The 27,165-nt window shown below is 40.3% G+C and overlaps 1 protein-coding gene and 1 long non-coding RNA gene across 2 annotated transcripts; both read right to left on the bottom strand.

Moving 5' to 3' along the window:
- aars2 (alanyl-tRNA synthetase 2, mitochondrial (putative)) lies at positions 1–26,345 on the bottom strand. The gene is made up of 22 exons (XM_014131561.2): positions 26,060–26,345; positions 25,444–25,632; positions 25,036–25,181; positions 24,743–24,934; positions 23,853–23,997; positions 21,376–21,521; positions 17,840–17,948; positions 17,722–17,760; positions 17,400–17,514; positions 17,139–17,266; positions 16,258–16,402; positions 15,838–16,007; positions 15,432–15,545; positions 14,408–14,548; positions 6,712–6,849; positions 6,390–6,493; positions 5,903–6,011; positions 5,311–5,436; positions 4,770–4,880; positions 4,407–4,490; positions 4,033–4,146; positions 1–1,252 (listed from the first exon to the last, which is right to left on the bottom strand). Exons 1-22 carry the CDS (start codon positions 26,312–26,314, stop codon positions 1,079–1,081), a joined length of 2,994 nt encoding a protein of 997 aa, XP_013987036.1. The 5' UTR covers positions 26,315–26,345; the 3' UTR covers positions 1–1,078.
- LOC145859440 (uncharacterized) lies at positions 12,456–14,401 on the bottom strand. Its single transcript, XR_014379686.1, has 2 exons — positions 13,391–14,401; positions 12,456–12,984 (listed from the first exon to the last, which is right to left on the bottom strand). It is a non-coding gene; the product is annotated as an uncharacterized LOC145859440 (long non-coding RNA).
- Positions 26,346–27,165: the final 820 nt, after the last annotated feature.

The following is a 27,165-nucleotide window of genomic DNA, read 5'->3' as shown; positions in this document are numbered from 1 at the left end:
TGACCTCAAATGTCTTTATTCCTTCTAAAACAAAGAAAGTAGACAACTGGAATATGCATAATCCTTACACTCATATATTGTTAATTATTACAAGGCTGGCATTCAGTACATCGCAGGACAAACTAGACTTTCCTTATTCTCCACAATCTTAGGACAGAAGCACAATACAAGAATACACATCTCCAAACACTGTCTTGACTACCTATTCATAATGCTTATCATACACATGTACATACTGAGTCCTGACAGAAATTTCAGACACTTGCATCCATAATAAATAGGAGCAGGGGTTAAATTGGGCCGTCGCATTCTATGAGAGAAAAGAAAATCCCTCAAAGTGCTTTCAAATTGCAGTGGAGAAAAACATGGAGAAAAACATGCATGCCAAATCATTGTGGCCTACAACATTCTTAATGTAGTCGCTGGAAAACACACGTTTGAAATCAGTTTTGATGGCCACTGTTAAAAGAGGAGGATCACAGAGCTTTCTAATGTTACTCAACGTATTTCTCAAATCCCCAAAATTTGTGAACGGCACCATTTTAGAACCAGAGTTTTTAGCAGTGGCTTAGTTTATGCCCATTAGCACTCACCAATGGTGTTGAATGCATAGGAAAGACCAGGGCTAAACGTACCATGGGGCAGGTGGTATTCACAGTACATGATCCTTGGATGAGTGCCAGTGGGACATTCAAATCATCAATATGTTGCTAACTAGCAACAAGATAATGTTTAGAGTTTGTGATCTAACTAATGATTAGCCCAATGGGGTGAATGCAGATGGGTAACCCTCAGCCTATTTATTTAGAGCTACTATGCTACAACAGGGGAAATTATATTTTAGATGTCAGTATCATTTCATTTTAGAATAGGCTGTCCTTTTAAAAGTCACCTGAACTGAACTTCTCACAGTCATTCTCCCCCCCAGAATTGTAGGTTCTTCCAACCTGTAGTATGCTGTAATATGTACCTTTGTCACCAACCCATGTGGCAGTTGGAGAACTTTTCCATTGAACAGGGGTGTATTTTGCCTACACCCTATGGTAAATGTGGGCTTGTGATCCCTGGACGTTTGTACTCAGCATCTGTTTTGGGTCTTGTCCTGTGCATACTCTTCAGCACACCTGAGTGCCTCAGTGAGGTTGGCCACACTCCCTGTGCCCTTTGCCACAGTGGCAGAGCCACCCGCGTTCCCTCCCAGGCGGACACACACTGTCAGGGCCCAGTCACTGGCAGAGAGAGCACTAAAGCCCTATGGAGAGACAAAGATGTGGAGTGAGTGTTGGTGTGATGGAGAGAGAGAACAGGTGGGTAAGAGTGTGTGAATACACACATATGTATTTGGACAGTGAAGTTCCATGTTTTAATTTGGCTCTATACTGCAGCATTTTTGGATTTGAGATCAAATGTTTCATATAAGGCGACAGTAAAAACTAAAAAATGTTTATTCGAGACTATTTTCATACAGTGCATTCAGAAAGTATTCAGACCCCTTGACATTTTCCACATTTTGTTACGTTACAGCCTTATTCTAACATGGATTAAATAGTTCCCCCCCCTCATCAATCTACACACAATACCCCATAATGAAAAAGCAAAAACAGGTTTTTAGATAATTAAATATTACATTTACATAAGTATTCAGACCCTTTACTCAGTACTTTGTTGAAGCACCTTTGGCAGCGAATAGAGCATTGAGTATTCTTGGGTATGACGTTACAAGCTTGGCACACCTGTATTTGGGAAGTTTCTCAGATTCTTCTCCGGAGATCCTCTCACGCTCTGTCAGGTTGGATGGGGAGCGTTGCTTCACAGCTATTTTCAGGTTTCTCCAGAGACGTTCGATCGGATTCAAGTCCTGGTTCTGGCAGGGCCACTCAAGGACATTCAGAGACTTGTCCCGAAGCCACTCCTGTGTTGTCTTGGCTGTGTGCTTAGGGTCATTGTCCTGTTGGAAGGTGAACCTTCGCCCCAGTCTGAGCTTTTGAGTGCTCTGGAGCAGGTTTTCATCAAGGATCTCTCTGTACTTTGCACTGTTCATCTTTCTCTTGATCCTGACTAGTCTCACAGTCCATGCCGCTGAAAAACATCCCACAGCATGATGCTGCCACCACCATGCTTCACCGTAGGGATGGTGCCAGGTTTCCTCCAGACGTGACGCTTAGCATTCAGGCCAAAGAGTTCAATCTTGGCTTCATCAGACCAGAAAGATCTTGTTTCTCATGGTCTGAGAGTCATTAGGGGCCTTTTGGCAAACTCCAAGCGGGCTGTCATGTGCCTTTTACTGAAGAGTGGCTTCCGTCTGGCCACTCTACCATAAAGGCCTGATTGGTGGAATGCTGCAGAGATGGTTGTCCTTCTGGAAGATTCTCCCATTGCCACAGAGGAACTCTGGAGCTCTGTCAGAGTGACCATCAGGTTCATGGTCACATCCTTGACCAAGGCCCTTCTCCTCAGATTGACCGGGCTGCCAGCTCTAGGAAGAGTCTTGGTGGTTCCAAACTTCTTCCATTTAAGAATGATGGAAGCCAGTGTGTTCTTGGGAACCTTCAATGCTGCAGGAATGTTTTGGTACTCTTCCCTAGATCTGTGCCTTGACACAATTCTGTCTCTGAGCTCTACAGACAATTTCTTCGACCTCATGGCTTGGTTTTTGCTCTGATATACATTGTCAACTGTGGGATCTTATATAGACAGGTGTGTGCCTTTCCAAATCATGTCCAATCAATTGAGTTTACCACAGGTGAACTGAACTCCAATCTAGTTGTAGAAACATCTCAAGGATGATCAATGGAAACAGGATGCGCCTGAGCACAATTTCAAGTCTCCTAGCAAAGGGTCTGAATACTTATGTAAATAAGGTATTTATTTATTTTTGCTAAAATAAAGAAACAAAATGTTTTTGCTTTATCTTTATGCGGTATTGTGTTTAGATTGATGAGGGAAATAAATAGTTTAATCCATTTTAGAACAAGGCTGTAGCGTAACAAAATGTGGAAAAAGTCAAGATGACTGTATAATTTTCCAAATGCATTGTAGGTGAGAGTGGGGTATGTTGAGCCATTATTTACATTCAGGATCACTATATCAAAGGAAATATAGTATTCTTTCTAACAAAGATATATACAAATATTTCAGGATGTTGTTCATCCCTGAAAATAATCAGAATTCATGTAAACATAACAGTTTTGAAAACATAGTTGTCCAAAAAAAGTGGTCTCTTGGCACAATTTACCTTGATTATGGGGTAAATTGAGCATCGGGACAGGATTAGCATAGGGACACATTTCTAACACTTTGCACTTTTAACATAGACTCAGGTCCTGGTGTAACCTCATATCCCAGCGATAATGCCCTGCATTATACCTGGGAAGAAAATACTTCAATTGTGGCCTAGCGGGGGGGCGAATCCAACTGAGGAGACGTTTTTCATCATTTGAACTTGACTAATCACACGAACTGTCTTCAAAATACTTTGCATATTATGCATAAAACTGCCAAAATGTAATCTTCATTTGAGGTATACTGATTAGCCATTAGATCAATTACCCACAAAGCAATCATTTTGACTATATTAGCCCATAGAGCTACAAGGATGCACTTTCATGCTAGGTTTAGGACCTCATATTACAGCTTATAGAGACCCCAACTGATGTACAAAACAATCTTAAAACAATCTACTTTGGTTTAGATAAAATAATCATATAAAACAAATCAATTTGACTTTGTGAAAATCAGGTTTTTGGACCTAACTTGCTTACCACTTTTCCCATGTGGTTTCTTCCTTCACAGACTCCATGAAATAATGACCTCTTCCTAAATATTTGGTCACACTATTAATTTTGTATATGGTTTCCTAGAAAGAAGGGGTGGCTCAACTAACCCTTTGGCACAACTTACCCCATTCTCCCCTATATTTTTTTACCATTAAGAAATGAAAGCACTTTGTGTATTTAGTCCCCCCCACCCTTGACCTATTGAGAGAAAATGCTGTATCAGTAAATACAGTGATGTAAGAGCTAGACCCTATACCTTGGGCACTTGGCACGCGCACAGGACCTTCCCCGATGGCTGCTGGTGGGAGAGTAGCATGACCAGGGTCCCTGGGGCTCTGTCACTGTATTGGTTAACTGTCTTCATCAGCACCTACAATGAGAGCAATGGGATCAACTACATTGAGGCTCAGTTTCCCAGTAACGGTAAGTTCATCATTAGATCCCACTTTAAGTGCATCATTAGAATCTAAGGTGTTTCCAAAAAAAACAATGGTTACACTAAAAGTGATTGATAAAATATAGTAACTCACTCTCTGTGAATACTGATGCATTAGTTTTATATGGGGCAAAGTGATCTAATTGTGATGTTAAAACCCTACTGAGCCTCATCAGAAATTCAGATAAACATACTGATATAGAGTCTGTGTCCACAGTGTCCACTACAATATTCTTGTTGCCATTCTTTTTGAACAGTGATTGGGCTTTCACAGCAGCCTGCAAATGGAACAAAAGTAAGTAAGAAAGAGAAAGTAGTTAAAAGTACAATAGTATATTGTACATTACCATTATTTATCATGCATTAACTATTGCGATTGTTTTATAATGCCGTTGTGATTCATGTGTCTTCCTGCATACAAAAGGTTTGAAAATAGGATCAACTTTGTTTATTGTACATCGATCATTTTCATGTATTTTTACTTGTCACATTAAATAGTTATTGTGGGGGATATAATACACGTTTGAAAGGACAATGGGGTTGTGTGCTTGCGATACCTCTTTGGTCTCCAGTTTCCTTATGCTTGTGTTGGTCGTCCTCTGTAGACCTTTGAGGCGAGTTTGAAGCTCCCTCCGCTTCCACTGTGGTATGGGAGTGCAATCCACTGCCTGGGACAAAACACAAATAAGGCCTAAGCATTTGTGTCAGATTCTCATTTAATTCTAACTATTTAAAGTAATGTGGTATCTTGGGACTATAAGGTTATATCTGCAAAAAGATGATTCTGAGAAAATTGGCTTTAAAGTTTCAAACCGTCATTGGTTTGAATGGTGTAAGCAATTTTTTCTTGTATTCTTTTGAACTTAACAACATGAATTGGGGGTAATTAGAGTACTATATAGGTGGAGAGCGTTGAACAGAACAGGGCTATGTCAATAACTAAAATTTTAAAAAATGTAGGTCCCATGCTCTCGGTTATTCAAACACTTAGGCCATAATTTAATACTGTCTGAAATTGCCTTTTGGAGCATTTTCAATATTATCTGTCTAATGACCATCAGTTAGGTCAGTGGGGAGGGAGTGGAAAAGCATACATACATCTGTCAGTATGCCCACTTCTTTGGCCAGTCGGTTGGCATCTGCGAGGGAGAGGCTGGTGACCATTGCAAGACGTGCTGACAAAGACTCCACTTCCTGGGTCAGGACCTGACCTGCCTCTCGAGCCTGTGAGCCAACAAAACAACGACAAATATCAGAATGGATCTCGTTGAAAGCCACTTGCGATTCTGTAAAACTTTCAACTTTGGCCATGTCCCAATTATCTCTCCTTCAGCCAAAGTGTGCACTTATTCACTCCCCTTCACTAATTTCAAAGGAATTAACTGGTTTAAGAAATATGGTGGAAACTCCCACAAGCCCATGCCTCCAACAATCCAATGCTTATTTGATCATGGAGTGTTTTTTAAAAGATGAGTGATACATGACGTCCTAAATAGGAAAATGTTCATAATTAATACTGAATCAGCAACACAAAAGTCTTGAGCGAGGGACTAACTGGTGTTGTAAAACATGAGAATACTTGGGATAAAGTGACGTGATTATATATAGTTCGCTACTATGCACCTCTGGTATATTCACAATAAGTCACGGCCTATTTAGTTTTATGCCTTCTTGCTTTTATATAACACACCTCTCTGGCGTCGTCTCCAGTGACTGCCACGATACGGCTGATCCCTTTAACCATCTGCCTCTCGGAAATTATAACCAAATCCCCGATCTCTCCGGTCGTCAGTAAATGCCTGAAAAAGAGAAAAACACTTGGTCTAGTAGTCCTTTAGAAACACCCAATGAACATATAATATTTAGCATTGTTCACAACTATAAGAATTGTCAAATCTACTCCTCCAAATATATGATCCGTTTCTAACCTTAACCCACGATAAAACGTATAAATTCTACTGTCTCTTCTCATTTTCATATTTTGGCTCTTTTACAGTATATTGAACAATTTGCCACATCCTCACATGCCGAAAGGTGAGGCAGTGCATATTGTCATTTCGTAATATCTTATGGTAAATAACAAGTAATGTTAAGTCCTACATTTAAAAATGCCTTTTGAATCTATCATAGAGAGGGAGTAAGCGTGATTGAGTGAGAGAGCGACAGACAACACTTACGTCCCACAGCAGAGCTCCACTGACGTCCATCTGTCCGTCTGAGAATCGTACAGGTCTGCTACGGGAACTGCCACGGACACCACTCTCACTGGATCAGGGTACACCTAGGAAGAATTACAGAAGATTCGTGAATCCTCCAATGCCAACACACTATTATGCAGAATATCTTGCACTTACAAATTGCAACCATTGGGTTGACACTTAATGCATTAACAATGTATATGTTGCTAAGAGCATGAACAACACTTTACAAAACACAGTTATGATCATCATTATTCCTTTTAATCTGCGTAGGCGTGTCCCAGAATCAACACACAGTTACCTCATCCACAGTCCTTAGACCTGGGATGTCTTTAGCCCGGGCCAGGGGAACCTCTTCTATGTACACCGCATTATTCTCTGTGATAATGTTGTGGATGCTCCTCTCAATCTCCTGGAGCTGGGGAATACTCAACGATCCCTAGAGTGACCACCAAAAATCTATGATTATTATTAAATGAAAAAAAAGCGTTTTCATGTTTCTATACAAAAGATAGTTTGTTTTGCTTATCTATTGGACTTTGGCAATGCATATAACTTCACATTATTCATAACAGGGATGTGATTACTCTAAGGGTGTTTTCACATGAAATTTGTTACCCTGGTGCTGTTCTCTGGAGCGTTTGGAAGAATTCTACAGAATACGTTTGGGTTTCACAATGTATTTTTTTTTTAAATGTATCAGAATGTTTTTTTTGGAATTCTGGGACTGTCTGCATTAAAACCCTTCTAGCTTAAGAATGGAGATCAATTTACAATCATTTTTACTTTCTCTTATGATTTCCTTGAATCAACAGTATTGTTGAAATGTCGGGACCATTATGCATATACTGAAGGATGTAAGAGCAACAGGACAACAGCAAACTATCTGCCTAAACCGACCGAGGAGGCTCACACAGCAAAGCCGAGGCCAGCGGTATAAGAATGAATCAAGAGTTCGAGGTTGGATATGTTTCTCAGCATACTCATCAAAAAGCATGCAACAAGGTGAGTAAAAAGATACCTGGCTATTTCTCCGCAACCGATTAATTAGGGCCAATTTCAAGGTTTCATAACAATGGTTAATCGGCTTTTTTGGACACCGATTGTGGCCGATTACATTGCACTCCACGAGGAGACTGCGTGGCAGGCTGACTACCTGTTATGCGGGTGCAGCAAGCAGCCAAGGTAAGTTGCTAGCTAGCATTAAACCAATTTTATAAAAAACAATCAATCAATCTTAACATAATCACTAGTTAACTACACATGGTTGATGATATTACTAGTTTATCTAACTTGTCCTGCGTTGCATATAATCGATGCGGTGCCTGTTAATTATCATCGAATCACAGCCTACTTTGCCAAACGGGTGATGATTTAACAAGCGCATTCGCGAAATGTGTATCTAACCATAAACATCAAAGCCTTTCTTAAAATCAATACACAAGTATATATTTTTAAACCTGCATATTTAGTTAATATTGCCTGCTAACATTAACTTATTTTAACTAGGGAAATTGTGTCACTTCTCTTGCGTTCTGTGCAAGCAGAGTCAGGGTATATGTAGCAGTTTGGGCCGCCTGGCTCGTTGCGAACTGTGTGAAGACCATTTCTTCCTAAAAAAGACCATCATTAATTTGCCAGAATTGTACATAATTATGACATAACATTGAAGGTTGTGCAATGTAACAGCAATATTTAGACTTATGAATGCCACCCGTTAGATAAAATACGGAACGGTTCCGTGTTTCACTGAAAGAATAAACGTTTTGTTTTCAAAATGATCGTTTCCAGATCTGACCACATTAATGACCTAATGCTCGTATTTCTGTGTGTTATTATATTATAAGTCTATGATTTCATATTTGATAGAGCAGTCTGACTGAGTGGTGGTAGGTAGCAGCAGTCTCGTAAGCATTCATTCAAACAGCACTTTCCTGCATTTGCCAGCAGCTCTTCGCTGTGCTTCAAGCTTTGCGCTGTTTATGACTTCAAGCCTATCGACTCCCAAGACTAGGCTGGCAATACTATAGTGCCTATAAGAACCTCCAATAGTCAAAGGTATATGAAATACAACTGGTATAGAGCGAAATAATCCTATAATTCCTATAATAACTACAACCTAAAACTTCTTACCTGGGAATATTGAAGACTCATGTTAAAAGGAACCACCAGCTTTCATATGTTCTCATGTTCTGAGCAAGGAACTTAAACGTTAGCTTTTTTACATGGCAAATATTGCACTTTTACTTTCTTCTCCAACACTTTCTTTTTACATTATATAAACCAAATTGAACATGTTTCATTATTTATTTGAGACTAAATAGATTTTATTGATGTATTATATTAAGTTAAAATAAAAGTGTTCATTCAGTATTGTTGTAATTATCATTATTACACACACACACACACACACACACACACACACACACACACACACACACAAACACACAAATCAGCCGATTAATCGCTATCGGCTTTTTTGGGTCCTCCAATAATCGGTATCGGCGTTGAAAAATCATAATCGGTCAACCTCTAGCCTCTATAGAGTATAATAAAAGACCAACTGTAATGAGAGGTTCAGTAGTTCTCCCATGACTGTAGAGGGCTTTTGGTCGACTGAGGGGAAGATGGAGGTGTTTGGTTAAATGCAATGACTGTCACATTGACATAATAAACACACTAATTTTGGCATGCTGTGTGCTGTATAATTTCTGTGAAATTCATAATGAGTCTTTTGAGGAGGATGAAGTACAACAAATAATTCCCAACAATGCAACTGGAAGGGAGGGCCAGGTACCACAGGGCCTACCATAGCCTGACCACAGCAGCAGTGATATCAGTGATGCTATCACCTCATACCTTGCGAGGCTTTAAAATTGAACATGGAAAGCGTTCACAAAATCATTAGTTGCTGAAGTTTTTTTATGACAAGCAAAACAGTCAAATATAATTTCTACGATGAGTATTTAAAAAAAAATCTAACACAGAATGTGTAGGCTGTGCAAACAATCAATTCAATTAATAAAATACTTCATTGGCTTGGTCAGTTTTTTTGTGTGTTTTATAAAAACAACATTTAAGTCATCCATGTTTATAAAAAGTAGGCTATAGGGGCCTTATCCAGTCAAGATGACAATCGTTGACTATTACATTGTTATTATACAACCGGTGGGTCTAATCCTGGATACTAATTGGTTAAAACCGCATTCCAGCCGGTGTCTATTCCACAAGTTACCACAGGCTAAATCTATGACGTTGAAATGCCTATTTACTCTGTTCCATCTGACTGCGCAAACCACTGTCTCATCAACTCAGCCAGGCAATGACCAGTATTTACTAGATCTACAGTGCCTTCGTTAAGTATTCAGACCCCTTGACTTTTTCCACATTATGTTAGGTTACAGCCTTATTCTAAAATTGATTAAATTGTTTATTTTTTTCTCATCGATCTACACACAATACCCCATAATAACAAAGCAAAAACAGGATTTTTGAATTTGTTTCTGATTTTTTTTAAATAAAAAACTGAAATATCACACTTACATAAGTATTCAGATCCTTTACTCAGTACTTTGTTGAAGCACCTTTGGCAGCAATTACAGCCTCAACTCTTTTTTGGGTATGACGCTACAAGCTTGGCACACCTGTATTTGGGGAGTTTCTCCCATTCTTCTTTGCAGATCCTCTCAAGCTCTCTCATGCTGGATGGGGAAAGTTGCTGCATCATGTTTTCAGGTCTCTCCAGAGATGTTCGATCAGGTTCATGTCCGGGCTCTGGCTGGGCCACTCAAGGACATTCAGAGACTTGTCGTGAAGCCACTCCTGCGTTGTCTTGGCTGTGTGCTTACGGTCATTGTCCTGTTGGGAAGGTGAACCTTTGCCCCAAGCTGAGGTCCTGAGCACTCTGGAGCAGGTTTTCATCAAGGATCTCTCTGTACTTGGCTCAGTTCATCTTTGTCTCAATCCTGACTAGTCTCCCAGTCCCTGTCGCTGAACAACATTCCCACAACATGATGCTGGAACCACCATGCTTCACAGTAGGGATGGTGCCAGGTTTCCTCCAGAAGTGACGCTTAGCATCCAGGCCAAAGAGTTCAATCTTGGCTTCATCAGACCAGAAAGATCTTGTTTCTCATGGTCTGAGAGTCATTAGGGGCCTTTTGGCAAACTCCAAGCGGGCTGTCATGTGCCTTTTACTGAAGAGTGGCTTCCGTCTGGCCACTCTACCATAAAGGCCTGATTGGTGGAATGCTGCAGAGATGGTTGTCCTTCTGGAAGGTTCTCCCATCACCACAGAGGAACTCTGGAGCTCTGTCCGAGTGACCATCGGGTTCTTGGTCACCTCCCTGACCAAGGCCATTCTCCCCCGATTTATCAGTTTGGCCGGGTGGCCAGCTCTAGGGAAAGCCTCGGTGGTTCCAAACTTCTATTTAAAAATTATGGAGGACACGGTGTTCTTGGGGACCTTAAATGCTGCAGACATTTTTTCATACCCTTCCCCAGATCTGTGCCTTGACACAATCCTGTCTCGGAGCTTTACGGAACAATTCCTTTGACCTCATGGCTTAGTTTTTGCTCTGACATGCACGGTCAACTGTGGGACCTTATATAGACAGGTGTGTGCCTTTCCAAAACATGTCCAATCAATTGAGTTTACCATCAAGTTGTAGAAACATCTCAATGATGATCAATGGAAACAGGATGCACCTGAGCTCAATTTCGAGTGTCATAGCAAAGGGTCTGAATTCTTATGTAAAAGGTATTTCTATTTTTGATTTTATAATACATTTGCTAAAATATCTAAAACTTGTTTTCGCTTTGTCATTATGTGGTATTGAGCGTAGAATTGCTGAGGATTTAAAAAAAAACAATTTTAGAATAACGCTGAAACGTAACAAAATGTGGAAAAAGTCAAGGAATCTGAATACTTTCCGAAGCCACTGTACTGTAAAAAGCATCTAGACATTATCTCCCATTTCTTTTAGAATAGCATTCGGTTTTCAACAGCGGAGATTTGTAATAATCTGCCTCTCTGACATTTGCAACATTGTTTCAATATTGAAATTCGATCTCTAGCTGTCCTATGGTAATGAACGTGTCGGGAGTCGGGACGAGACAGACCGGCTGGCAGCTTTTCTAAGCCAGTCGAAATCATTAATCAGCATAGTTTTTATGGATATACTGTATACAAAGAAATGTAAAAAATAAAAAAAACGAAATGCAGCTAGTTTTCTGTCATTCCAGCTTCAGTTTGAAGTGATTGTGTTAGCTGTGTAGTTGTCTCTCTCTTCTGAATAGTGGCCTGGCAAGAGGGCAAATGTTCTACAGGCAAAATCGCACATCATTGTTATGGATGTACTTTTCTAGCTATGCCAGGCAAAAATCAGGCATTATCAGCTTATTGTTATGGATGTATCCAAATTAATGTCAATAGAAAACAGCTACTTTGCTGTTATTCTGGCTGCAGAAGTCGTGACTGTGTTAGCCGTAGCTAGCTGGCTAATTAGCAATCAAGGGATACTGTTGCCAGCGAGCATGGCAACGGAACATAAAGAACGAACGACTGGGTCACGCCCATAAATATTTAACTAATCGAAGGAAGACTGGGTCGCGTCACTCTAGCAACCAAAAGATGAGAATGTATGAATTTGCTTATTTAAATGAATATATATATATATAAAAAACCGAATAATACTACCGGTAAGTGTGCTTAGTAGTTTTCTTTGGCAACTGTGGTATAAGCGGGATAAACAGCTTAAACGAAAGCAACGGAATAAACGTTGCTGTTATTCTGGCTGCAGAGGTAATGACTGTGTAGCCGTAGCTAGTTGGCTACCTAGCAGCAAGCAAGGGATAAGAATGTTGCAACGGAACATAAAGAACGAACGGCTCCGCCTCGTTCTGCAGCGTCGTCAATTATTTCCAAGGTAATGTAGATAACGTCGGCGTTTATCCCTTACATAACACATATTTGCATCAATTGATGTTTGTTAAATCTGATCAAATAAATAATCTATATTATTTATCTTAAAACCAAACCGAAAAAATAATTCTATATATTTAATCAAATCAGACAAGACAAAAGTTCTGCAATGCATGGCTACAGACGACAATATGTGGTGGATGTTGATGGCTCATTCTAAATGGTGTATAGGTGAGTACACTGAGGCTCCAAATGGTGTTGTTGGGCTTGCTTGTGTTGTTGGGGGACAGCTTTGGTGAGGTGGGGGGCCCTTGCCACATGTTCAAATGTGTTTGACAGCTGCTGAAACACAGTAAAAAAGCTCTTATTCTCACTGAGGAGTTCATCCATTTGCTGAAGCTGCCTTTCACTGTTCTTTTCCTCATTTGCTGTACATGTCACCCGTTGACCTTCCCGCTCCTCCTCTCTCAAGGGGCAGTCAGTCTCCAACTTCATGAACTCCTCAAATTGTTTCTTCTGTCTGTCTGAAATTGCTGCCATGGTGCTGTGTGTGTCAGGTGCCTTCCTTTTCATTTTTGTCCTCCTATCCTCACTGGTGGTAGAGGTCCCCACTTGCTGGATAATGTCCCCTGGAGGCACAAGCAGGATCATCTGAGAAACAAAGATTCAAGGATTGTATACATTTGTGAGTATTGTTTACTGTAACCAAAATAAGTTAAAATGTGACTGAGCTAGCTAGTTGGTCAGTGAGAAGGTCCTAGTATTGTAAGCAATGGACTTGCTCATCATCAATGGGACTACTACAGTACTCACAGACTAGCCTAACATTACATGGGCTACACAATTATTTTACTAGCCAGCTAACCTACAATGCATCACTGCTATTGCTACAGTTTACCATTACTATGCACTGCCTACATATTGTAAGCAATGGACATGTGCATCATCAGTGGACTAATCACAGGCTAATTTTACAAAGCCTAATGTTATTTCTTGCTAGCTAGCTCAAGTTAACCTAGAGTATACCATTCCTATGCATAGCCTACTGTCAACTTACCACTGGGGAAGGAATCGTCAATTTCAGATGAGGAACTGTTCACTGTGTCTGGTTTGGACTTTGACTTGCAGCAGGCACAGGACTCGTTTCTGATTATGTATCCACAGTTCCAACTGGGTTGCTTGTTGGTCTTGAGCCAATGATAGGGTTAATCATGTCGAAATATTGACAGTAGTCCTTTTCATCCGACGAGCTTCCCGACCTCCTGAGTGCATCCCTCCCTGAAAGGTACTGTAAGCGTAGTTTAAAAAATCTTTGTCCTATACTGCTCTGCATTCCTTGTGTAGCCTTTTGCCCCCATACGTTTGCAATGTTCCCACACAACACCAGATTTTTGTGAGTGTTTACCAATTCCGCCTTGATACTCATCTCCCCAGATCTCCAGTAAGGTCTCTGTTTCACAGACAGTCCATGTCACCCCTTCCCCTTATTTTATGTATTTTTATTTGAGCTGATTTACCTAATTAAGCTAGTTAATAGTATTTCCAGCTAACCTTAGCTGGCAAACAAAAATTGAATGACGAATACCGTTCATGTTGCAACTTTGTATTTACAAGTTTCTGCACGCGAACATCAGCACAGGGTGTTGCCGCGTCACAATACCTGGTATCCTGGACCTGGATCTTCAGCCCACAACCAGGACAGGGTCCAGGATTTGTTTTGGCCAGGATTCATTTACGTTTCACATATGCTTTATAAACACTCCAGGATCCGGATCATACAGAGATATGTGAAAGCGCCACAAGGGTTCAAGATTAAACAGTGAGTTGATGATTGATGCAATCCTAATAATGTTGATAATAAACATTTGTTTTGGAAATTTTGTGCTGAGTAGTCAGCGATTTCGTTCTGTTTTTACAATGACAAAAAATGTCACCCTTGGTTTTAAAATGTGTGGATAGATAATATAAGATACTTGTCATACTATAAGCTGAATCACCCAAGGTTGCTATGAGTATAAAAAAAAGTCCAAGAGGACAACGACAGATGATCAAATTCACGGATCATACTGTATACCTTGACGCTGAAGTCAAAGCGTAGGCGGTCTGCAGCGACATGACTGCCTCTCTGCTCCACAGAAGAACCCAGCAGCTGACGGAGGGCGAAGTTGAGGATGTGTGTGGCGGTGTGCTTGACCATGCAGGCTAGTCTCTGTGGCTGGATGTGAATAAACATGTATTTTCTTATTAGCAAATTAAATTATGACATGTAATATGCTATTAACGTAATCATATTTCTGACAAAGTATACGTCACAAACATCCCACTGGGCACAGACTTCAGTTCAATGTCTAGTTTTGATTTACGTTCATGTGAAATCAACCAAAAATGTCACCCTGTCATTGGATTTAGGTTAAAAGTTGGGTGAAAAAAATACAAAATTCCCTTATGTTTATGACTTTGTAAATCCAATCATCCTCACATTGTATTTTTTGGTTGAACTGATGTGGAAACAACATTGATTCAACCAGTTTTTGCCACGTGGGATAGCTTTAAAGAGCATATATCACAAATAACACACACACCCACAGTTAATTTGTTGCAGAAGCCTTATGAATAAATATTTTTTTATAAGCTATACTGCGTTTGTCTACGGCATGTGTCAAACTCATTCCTCAAAGAGCCGAGTGTCTGCGGGTTTTCGCTCCTCCCTTGTACTTGATTGACGAATTAAGGTCACTAATTAGTAAGGAACCCCCCCACACATGGTTGTCTAGGGCTTAATTGAAAGAAAAAAAGAAAACACCTGCAGACACTAGGTCCTCCATGGAATGAGTTTGACACCCCTAGTCCATGGTAACCAACATATGTTTAAACAGGGTTGGCAGTCAAATACAGTGTGACTATAGATACTCTGTTGATTTATGACTTAATTGTTCATTTAAAGGTTGAACGATAGTTTCACCACTACTTTCCATAGACTTCAAAATAACACTTTTTCTTCCTACGACCCCACTAGCCTGGATTTCAAATGATCATGAGTGCTGTGTAAATAAGGTCCATTGTGTAAGCTAAGAGTCGACCTGTAGAAAATGCTATACCTCATCCAGGTAGAGCTGGACCTGGTCCCCTTTTCTCAGCACTTCAGCAGCGGTGACCTGATGAACCACATATCCCCCAGCAAGCTGCACAGCCTCAACAGGGTACAGGACATCCTGAGGGAAAACACACACACACACACACACACACACACACACACACACACACACACACCATCCCAACTAGGCTAGTAAATATACTATGAATGGAATGATTCAATGAATGTAGTTTCAATAGCTTAGTAAAAATGTTGCTAGGACATTCATAAGCAGGAAAGTTGACATCAGAAACATTCAATGTATGGACCCCACATTTTCAGGTACATCCCTAACAAGCAGCTCACAGACACACGTTGTGACACAGTGTACCTAAACATGGTGTCCTAAAAAAGGTGTAGCTAATGCTGACCGGCAGTCCATCTCTGATGAAGTAGCCCTGGTCATGGGACTGCCCCCCTTGCTCTGCATAGAAACAGGTCCGGTCAAGCACCACACCACACCTCTGGCCCCCGGCCACTTCCGAGACAAGAGTCTGTCCACAGTACAGGGCCTGCACGGTAGCATGGCAGGGCTGGAACACTGGAGAAAAGACACAGGGCTCCTTTCAGAGAGAATAAAATGGACAGCAAAACAAAGGATAATTGACCTGAATATAATATATTGACTAAATATTATCCTTTGGAGCAGCATTGAAGATTATCCTTTGGAGTGCTGTCTAACTCATTCTCTAAGGATTTTACTAGCGAGGATCTAGCACCCAACCGTTTTAGACTAATTACTGTAATTGTGAGTGAGCATGTTGTTTATAATCTCTAGAACTCATCCATACCATATTTGCCATCCTGTGCCAAGCTGTAGTGGTACTTGGGAGAGTCGTCTGTGTGGGGAACTTCTCCACTCTGCAGCTGGGCTAGGCTGTGCAGATCCAGATGGACCAGCGTATCCCCAACAGAGGTCTGCATCTGACACCTAAGCTGGTGGTGGGGAGAGGAGAGACGGCCATGGAATGGGGTGGATAATTTTCAGTAAAAATAGTTATCTGCAAAGGCTTCTGAAAAAAGCTGGACGGCCTCATTTAGGCTCAATAGATTAAAACCATAAATAATTTATTCTTAAGCATTAATTCATGCTTTTAATGTAAAATGTAGTAATCATGAAATAATTCAGTGTTGAGTAAAGGAACAAACTAATGTATGATAAAATCATAAAAGTTTAATGTTTGAAGCAACTGTCCAGTGAAAATCTCACATTCAACTCATACCCAAATATTGTTTTTGACTCGTCCTATACTCGTATGTGTGGCCAAAGTATAAATTAGAGAAAAGACACAAGAACTCCACCTCAAAGTTGAATCTCAAACAGGCCGTTTCAAAAATGCTTGCAATATCCTCATAGCACATGATGTCATGTTGGCTCATTGGCTGAGCTGGCAAATCAGCAGTCTCCTCGCATGAATATTTTTAATGACCGTTATACACCCACACCATACTGTTGTTGGGGTATGTCCACACCATTCAAACACAGAAATACCTCATTACCATTTTTTGGAAGGAAAACTTTTTCACTCATAGTAATTAATTATAGGTGATATTTCATAGAAATCTGGAAACACTGGACATTTACTTTTTTGTATTTTCATAAAGCTAGATTAGACTAGCAATATTTGCTTCATGTAGAGAAAAGGAGAGGAAGAGCACTGGCTGTAGTTACCTTTTCATTTTCAATGGCCAACACATCAAGGGCCCGTTGGTCAACACTCAAGCCCTGCTCCTCCAGCATTAGTCCAATGAGATCCAGAGGAAAGCCCAAGTTACGATGCAGAGACCAGGCCACAGGCACTAGGAGATAAGCACACACACACACACACAAAGGATTGACTACTGAAATAAATTGCCCCAAAAATGTATACCACAAATACCCCATTACAAACCCTACCCTATCCCAGTACTGTATCTTAGTACTGAAGCTGACCTGGGAATAGAGTGTCATTTTTCTCCAATCTCTGGAGTGTCCTGTCAATCACTCTGCGCCCCTGCTTCAGAGAGGACAGGAATTGGGCCTCGTTTTCATTGATTATATCCATGATCTGAAAATAAATAAAATAGATCTTAATAGTTTATCACTATACCTTCCTTGCCACTCATCTGAGGAAGTGTGTCAAGTGAATGGCTGTGTACGAAATGTCAGGAAGTTTGTATATGAAAGACTTTATTTTATTTGCAGGAACTTTACTTCCTGGTGTATAACCGTCATTAAACGTGTTGTTGATGTAATTTCATGGTAATTAACTTACCCTATCTGTCTCTTTATGCAGTTCAGGATAAGCATCACCCTGTAGAAAAGATGTGGATGAGAGAGGATCAAGACCATGATGACAAAGGTCACAAGTCTGATATCACAGCCCAACTCACCAGGATATGGGCAACTGTGGGTACCAGGCTTGCCAGCACTCCCTCAGGGGCCTGCAGTACCTCAGTGCTGAACCTCACAGCTCGCCGAAGGATACGGCGTAAAACCAATCTGCAGCAGGCACACACAAATGCACACACAAACAATAATTGAAAGAGAATGAGAATTACAATTGTCAGATGTGTTCAGACCTCCCACAGTCTATTTTGTAGATTCAGCTATATGTCTCAATCCCAAACAAATTTCACATTTCAATCTTCTTTCTCAATCTTTGGGATTGAGATATGTTCATTTTAGATTGAAATATTACTCTCAGTTAATGTAACCTTTAACACTAGAACCACCATAGGCCAATGGCCACTGACATTTGATTTTGTAAATAAAAGAAAATCCCCCCAGAAAAAGTAAGTCCTGCTCCTTCCCTGACTTATCCTAAATATTTGTAATTTACTTTGGTAATTTCTCAGAATTTTGAAATCACAAACAGTCCTTACAGACTTTTTTCCTGTTTTATTCACACCTATTCCCAACTTAACCCGCCGAAACAATGCGCTGTAGGACGTTGGTACACAGCCAGGCACTAACGCGTCTCTCTCTACTCACTGAATGAATGGCAAATGGATGAATGGGCAATAATTGTTCACCTTACTTCACAATGGAATTTAAATTAGGCCAAACTGAATGATAATGAGGGTGAAGAGGTTGATTTAAATTACAAAGATAATACTGTAATGATGAGTTTGTGTTATGCCGATTTATCAGCGTTGGTGCTCATGTTTAAGGCAAATTATTTGACCGCGCATTGTGGGTTGATATTCTCTCTGAAGTTTTACTTTGTAAAAAGAAGCTGTTATGGGACTGTTTTATTTACTATAACTATTCAAACTTATTGTAAGGGAAAACAAAAACATGCTATGTGTTGCAGTAGGCCTTTAGAATAATGCAAAACATATCCTTGACTATCTGAGTTGATGAGCAAAGGGAAGCAAACTATGCCAGCCCACTGAATGACAAATGGATGAATGGGCAATAACTGTGCATGTTACTTCACGGTCAAATTTAAAATAGTCCTAATTGAATGATAAGGAGGGTGAAGTAGTTGATTTAATTTAAAACAACAATAGTGTAATGATGAGTTTGTATTATGTCTATTTATCAGTGTTGGTGCTCATGTTAATAATTTCACCGTGCACCTTGTGGGATGATACCGTTCTCTTTTACATTTTAATTACTATAACTCTATTGCGAATCACATTTATTGTAAGGGAAACGATAACATGCTACGTGTTGCAGTAGGCCTTCAGAATAATACTAAACATATCTTTGACTCTATCCAAGTTGATGAGCGAGGGAAAATAAATGATGCCACTCAGCCTGCGCATCCGGCCCACCGAAACTACACAAACTATACCGAAACTCATTTAACACATGATAACAGTTAGCCTACAGACAAGATTCAATTGACAATAGTCTGATGAGTGAAAATATTATCAGTTGTCAAATTGTACATGAAGAGATAGGCACATCTTGTAATTGACAGATGCAGGGACAGGAGCATCACTTTATCCAATCCTCCATCAGTCACATGCAGGTAAAACGTTTTGATTTCTATATAGTATCAGAAAGAGCATATTCTGCAGTTGCTATGACACTTATCTTTGTCAAATAACTCTCACAATTTAAGAGGTGCAGCTCTATTTCCAAATATCTGTGCTGTCTATGCCTTCAGCACATGACCAATCACACAGCAGCATTGCTCTGGATACTAAGCAAAGACTAGTGTCATGGCCTGTTCGGGTCAGGTTACCGTGGACCACAATCCTACAGAGACATCTCTCCAACCCACCAGCGGGGGAGAGCTCAAGATATATGGAGGTGGGGGGCTTTATGACACCTCACCCCCATTGTAAATCTTAAAGCAGCAGACAAAATCCCTTTGTTCTCTCAGTGTGGCTGAATGGAATGTATGATTGGCCTATGGAGAACCTACCTCAGACTAGGGGACCACGCACTGCAGCCAAGGTCCAAGTAGTCGCAACCCCAAAACGCAACACGAGGTTGAAGACAAAAGAAACTCATAAAAATCAATGCTACGGTTGAGTAACTGTATCTAAGGTTAAGGAATCGTGTGCCTACACTGCTTTCATTCCCACGCTGGAACCATCTACACGGCTGATCGTCCTCAGAAGACCCCTCTTACAAAACAAGGGCGAGGAAACAGACCATTAATAGAAAGGACACTGACATCGTGTGGACAATCAGAGACTTACACCCAGTAACAGCAGAAATGTCGCCATCAGAGGAGATGCCGGAACTCGGTCCACGAGGAGATAATTACATCATTATATTCTGACCCATAAGAGAGGCAGTTCAGGGCAAGGTGTTAGGGCTAAAGTAAGCATAGTTTACAAATGTATCCAAGGGTTTTCTCTCGTGCACTCTCTCTTTCTATAGTCACATTTTGTGTGTCAAATTGTGTTGGCCCGCTAGGGACCTGTTTCATTGTACTAAGTTCTAATCACTAGCCTAGACTGTGTATCTTATATTATAATTTTAGCTTGTTAGTAAATAAATAATCAACTCAATTGGTGTGGTACGGACTCATTTAGTGGGACTCGGGTTTGTGCAGATTCCCGGACTATGCGACGTTCAGGATGAGACTAGAGGAAATTTATTAATTAGAGACTGAGTTAATTTGGGAAATGGAAACTCAATAAAAACAAACTTTCCCATGGTGCCCCAGGTTACTGAGTTAGTGATTACCTGATTCATTTAATCACGTAATTATAAACAGTTAATCATTCGATGAACAGCAGTCATCACAATCAATTTAACGCCACGACACTAGTAACATAATAAACTTAAAATATGCTATTCAGTTTTATTTTTTTAAAATACATTTTCTTATTTTACACCATGTTTCTTTAGATCTGCCAAAATGAAATTATAAATTGACTTCTTTGTGATGGACTTGAACTAGTGGTTTTTACTTTTTACTTATAGCCTAGAGTAACAAAAACGAATGAAAATGCCAGTATGTTCTTTGAAATAATTGTTTTTTTGTATTCTAATGTTACCTAAGGCCTTTATAAACACAACCAAATGTATATTATTCTAATAACATATTTTTCACTCGAACTTTGTAGAATTACACAAAACATATCCTTGACTCTATCTAAACAAATAACGTTTGTTATATTTTTACATGGATATATTCCCATTAATATTTATTCATGGTTCACAACTGTTTATGCTCTATTTATCACCTGTTGGTGCTTATATTTGGGCACCTTGCGGGTTGATATGCATCTGATGCTAAAGGGGACGCCTAGTAACACTCAACGTTCTCTAGCGGGTACTTATAGGCTCAAAGGCCAGGCTGTTCTAGTGTTAATTAACTACCGTTTTTTTTATACCTTTAGGTGTTATCATTCTCTTCCTCAATGCTTAGTAAGTCTGGCATTCTTCAGATTGCCTGTTGTGCATGAGCCAAAATCTGAGCATGGTGCAGCAAGAGACTAACAGCAGTTTGACTCACTCGGCCCCAGACATGCCTGGGTAGACTCCGTCAGCAATGCAGACAGACAGGGTGCGCACATGGTCAGCAACGACACGGTATGCCATGTCCACTTTGCCCACATCCGCCTCTCCAGTCCTCCCTCTATACTCAGGGCAATTGGAGCGCTAGATGGATTTAGATGATAACTAAATGAGAAAAAGAAACAAACCAAACTACCAAACAAACAAATCATTTGGCACTAATACTCTCCTGAAAGAAAGATATAGACGTCAGTGAACATTCATTTAATCCCGTGGGAGCAACAGAGCCATAGCAGTTAATTGTGAAATTAATTATGACACATCATTTGGACAATCAGACACAAATAGAGCAACTTAACACTTTTTTTTTTTTTTTTACCTATGTAGGGAAGGTTTAGTTCATTATCTTTCTTGCCAAGCTAAAAAAAAAAAAAAAAATCTTGATTAATTCTAAGCGAAGATCCTTCTTATCTTAGAAATGTATTTTATATTGAACAAAAATATAAACGCAACATGTAAAGTGTTGGTCCAATGTTTCATGAACTGAAATAAAATATCCCAGAAGTGTCCATATGCACAAAAAGCTTATCTCTCTCAAATGTGGTGCACAAAGGTATTTATATCCCTTTAGTGAGCATTTCTGCTTTGCCAAGGTAATCCATCCACCTGACAAGTGTGGCAAATCAAGAAGCTGATTAAACAGCATGATCATTACACATGTGCACCTTGTGCTGGGAACAAAAAGTCCACTCTAAAATTTGTAGTTTTATCACGGAATACAATGGCACAGATGTTTTGAGGGAGCATACAATTGGCATGCTGACTGCAGAAATGTCCACCAGAGCTGTTGCCATATAATTGATTGATCATTTCTCTACCATAAACCGCATTCAATGTAATTTTAGAGAATTTGGCAGTACTTCCAACTGGCCTCACAACCGCAGATCACGTGTAACCACGCCAGCCCAGGACCTCCACATCTGGCTTCTGCACCAGGTGAAGCTGGTTGAGTGAATGCCAAGAGCGTGCAACGCTGTCATCAAGGCAAAGGGTGGCTACTTTGAAGAATCTCAAATATAAAATATATTTTGATTTGTTTAACACTTTTTTGGTTACTACATGATTCCATATGTGTTATTTCATAGTTTTGATGTCTTCACTATTATTCTACATTGTATAAAATAGTCAAAATAAGAAAAAACCCTGGAATGAGTAGGTGTGTCCAAACTTTTGACTGGTAATGTATAATAGACAGAACTCAATTTATAGCTACAGATGGCGTTAAATCAGGTTTCCTGGATATTTCCTGCAGGGGTCGATTCTGGGTCCTGTACTTTTTACATTAACAATATCGGCTTTGTCTGTAAATAACTGTAACCTGCACTTGTATGCCAATGATACTGTTGTGTATGCTATTGTCCCCCACGGTTGATCTGAAATACAGTCTGTATTACAGAAAAACTTTATTAACCAGAATTAGTACTGAATGCAAGTAAAGCTAAGTATATGTTGTTCTCTAGAGTGCTTAAAAATAATTCTGATGATTTAAGCATATGTACTTTGGATGGTGTCCATTTTGATCGTGTCCGTGCTTACAAATATCTGGACATCTGGATAGATTAAAAACTTTCTTTTAAAAAGCATATTGATGAGTTAGTTAAGAAGCTGAGAATAAAAATGGGATTCTTCTATAAAAATAGGTCCTGCCTCTCGGGAAAAAAATTGTAGAAAGCAGATTATTCATTTAACGTTCCTATCGGTCCTAGACTATGGCGAAATAATCTATATGAACGCAGCTGCCACTTCATTAAAGCCGTTAGATGCAGTTTATCATAGCACACTGCGCTTTAGCACGCGCTACAATTTCACTACTCATCGCTGCATTCTCTACCAGAAAGTTGGAATGGCCCTCTGACGGCAAGTAGGTTGATACATTACTATGTTTTCAATTTTTAAAGAACTTTTACAAATAGTCCCACTGTACCTAACATCATTACTAAACTTTAGACATACAAGTTACCACATCCGGTCTCAGGGATGGTTAACTCTGGAAATTCCTTTGGTCTATACTGAGTAAGGTAAATCAGAGTTTAGTTGTTTTCTTGCACCTTATTTGTGGAACAATCTTATAAAATGTTCTTACATTTTATGTTATGGTGCCTTTGGGGGCAATTCACAAAGCTGATTAAGGATCTTACTACTCATGAATGTGTTCGTTTTTTATGGCTGTGTTTTTCTTTCTGCTTGCATTTTGTATTTAGATTTTGATGTGTGTCTTTTCTGTAATTTATGTTATTCAGGGCTCATCTGTAAAAGAGATCTTGATCTCAGTATGACTCCCAGATAAAATAAAGGTTAAATAAAATATCTGATTCTCTTCCTCACCTGCACAAGTATTTTGTTTAATTTCTTAAATGTTTTTCTTCATACCTCTATCTTATTGTACCTAATTATCTGTAAACAAACTAAACTTACCTGTTGTATAGCAGACAGCAGAGGGGTAAAGAGGTCAGTGTCGTAGTTGGAGCGTTGTCCTTGGAGAACGGTCACCAGTCGCTCCAGACCCATGCCAGTGTCCACGCTGAACTGGGGGAGTGACCGCAAGCTGTGATCTGCCTCTCTGGAACAGCCAAACGCAAGCACAGAGTCAGACATAGGCTTGTAAACACAGACACACAATCCACCCTAGTAATGTGATTCAGTCATGTAAAAAGTATAACAGTCCATAGTAGAGTGTACTCCAGATGGAATATATTTTAATCACACAATAATGTAAAGATGTTGTCGTCTTGCTAACATCCTCTGTCAAGGTTAGAGTGCATGAGCATTAGCAGAAATTGTTCCTAACTAGCTAGCTGTGTGTGCCAAAAGTGCTTGTGTATCTTTGATACATGAGACCTTGGCTGAAATAAAAACGAAATGAGTTCGCAAGTGGGCTTATCCGAATACCCATACTTGCATTCTAAATAGTACTTTGATTCGGTATGCAAAAATATAAAGTTTTATAGTATGTTACATTTTGAAAATGTATTATGTTTTAAATGCCAGGAAGTCATAATAATTTAAGCTTTTCATTTAGTATGAATTCACTGTACACTATTTAGGAAGAAAGAGAATTGCCTTTTCAGACCCACGTGTGTTTGACAACAGCTGATAATCAGTAAAGAGGATGAGTTGTACCAAAATGTACACACGGTGGGAAACAACGCAGTTGTGCATTAGATGATGCATTCCTATGAATGAGTCTAGAATGTTGATATTTGTTGCTTACAGCAAAGTTTTTATACTAAACAGCATGTTCTAAATAGTATTTAGAATGGTTAATTAAAAACCAAACTATAAGCCCCTGGTAGTAGGTATAGCACCTGTTGTATTGCATGAAGACCAGGTTCCAAATCTCGACCACATCAGGACTGTCCGCATTGACCAGCGAGGCTGCGTTACGGCCCCCAATGTGGTCATAGTGGATCTCTGTGCAGGGGCCACAGGGGCCAATCTCCCCCATCTCCCAAAAGTTGTCCTTCATCCCAAATGGCAGGAGGTGATCAGAGGGCACTCTACAAACAAAAACATCAACCAAAAAAGAGAATGGCGAAGGATCAAAACACAAATGAGTCAGGAAGTTATTATCTTGGAGAGGAAACTATGGCTTTCATACCCCATGCTTAGCCAGATGTGGCGCGTTTCCTCATCTTCTGGCAAACCAGAAGTGGCATCACCGGCAAAATATGAGACGTAGAGGCGTTCTGGAGGAATCCTGTACTCCTCTGTGAGTAGACGCCAAGCCATGATGCACGCTTCCTCCTGCACAGAGACATAAGAGTGCTTATGGCTCTAATCTGAAGGGGCATAAATGCCATAGTGGTCCCTTAACCTATTACCTACCCCCTTACTAGTTATTTCATGAAACATGAATTGCTCATCTAGACTATCTTTTTACATTGTAGCAAATTTCCATGAAGTAGACCTTTAAATTAACTCTCAGTAGTAGGCTTACATGCATTTTTACACCTGCCTTTTAAACTGCTATGGCATCATAGATCATAGCTACATGTATGTCACACACCTTGAAGTAATCGCCAAAGGACCAGTTTCCTAACATCTCAAAGAAGGTGTGGTGGTAGACATCTCGACCAACATCTTCCAGGTCGTTGTGTTTACCCCCAGCCCGAACACACTTCTGACTATTCACCACCCGCCGGTATGTGGCCATTTCACTGCGTGGGTCTGCTGCTCCCAGGAAAATGGGCTTGAACTAAGTGAAGAGGAGAAGAGAGGCATCATTCCAACTCAGAGCCAGTGAAGTTGAAGCACCCCCAAAAAGCTATGAAGGCATTTGATGTATGCCCTAAGGTATGGTATGTATACACAACGTATCACTTACATAACTAAGTAGTTTGCAACAAAATCAACAAGACACAAATCTGCATTTGACTGGAATTGCCTTTAGATAGTTAGCTAGTAGGCCTATTTATTGTCTACACTCGCTCAATGCTGTTGTTCACGCGGGACTGTACACCCATAGAGCAAAAGAACTGTCAGAAGTGTCAAATCTCCAGTGTCATTCATGACGCTAGCTTTCTTCGCTATAGCCCCTTGCCAATATCCAAATGAGTGTCTACTGTATTCAATAATATAGCTAATACTTCATGTGAAAACCAACCGGTGATTGTTCAATTTACCTGGTTCATGCCTGCGTTGACAAACAGGAGACTCGGGTCTCCCCGCGGACGAACAGGGGAGGATGGCACAATTATGTGTTGGTAGAGTTCATGAAAAAAATCTGTGAACGTACGCCGCACACGATTAGACGAAAAGTCTGTTTGAACCTGAGAATATGACCTTGATAAATATCCTCTGAGGCTTGTAAGTGACGTTAAATTATTGTTTATCACTGCTCTGTAACGTTGTGTCAAGCGTCTCATGTGCGCCGCCATGATGGCAGCTCTTCTTCTTCGGTGGAGTTTAACGGCGGTTGGCATCAAATGTTAATGGGCATTACCGCCACCAACTGGACGGGCTGTTGAACGAGAAAATACCAAATACACTGCCTCAAAAAAATAAAGGGAGCACTAAAATAACACATCCTAGATCTGAATGAATGAAATAATCTTATTAAATACTTTTATCTTTACATAGTTGAATGTGCTGACAACAAAATCACACAAAAATAATCAATGGAAATCCAATTTATCAACCCATGGAGGTCTGGATTTGGAGTCACACTCAAAATTAAAGTGGAAAACCACACTACAGGCTGATCCAACTTTGATCTAATGTCCTTAAAACAAGTCAAAATGAGGCTCACTAGTGTGTGTGGCCTCCACGTGCCTGTATGACCTCCTTACAACGCCTGGGCATGCTCCTGATGAGGTGGCGGATGGTCTCCTGAGGGATCTCCTCCCAGACCTGGACTAAAGCATCCGCCAACTCCTGGACAGTCTGTGGTGCAACGTGGCGTTGGTGGATGGAGCGAGACATGATGTCCCAGATGTGCTCAATTGGATTCAGGTCTGGGGAACGGGCGGGCCAGTCCATAGCATCAATGCCTTCCTTTTGCAGGAACTGCTGACACACTCCAGCCACATGAGGTCTAGCATTGTCTTGCATTAGGAGGAACCCAGGGCCAACCGCACCAGCATATGGTCTCACAAGGGGTCTGAGGATCTCATCTCGGTACCTAATGGCAGTCAGGCTACCTCTGGCGAGCACATGGAGGGCTGTGCGGCCCCCCAAAGAAATGCCACCCCACACCATGACTGACCCACCGCCAAACCGGTCATGCTGG

This window comes from Salmo salar, chromosome 12 (assembly GCF_965601325.2).
Source record: "Salmo salar chromosome 12, fSalSal1, whole genome shotgun sequence".
Taxonomy (NCBI): Eukaryota; Metazoa; Chordata; class Actinopteri; order Salmoniformes; family Salmonidae; genus Salmo; species Salmo salar.
The sequence above is the reverse complement of the archived record's forward strand: the minus strand, read 5'-3'. Positions and strand labels throughout refer to the sequence as shown.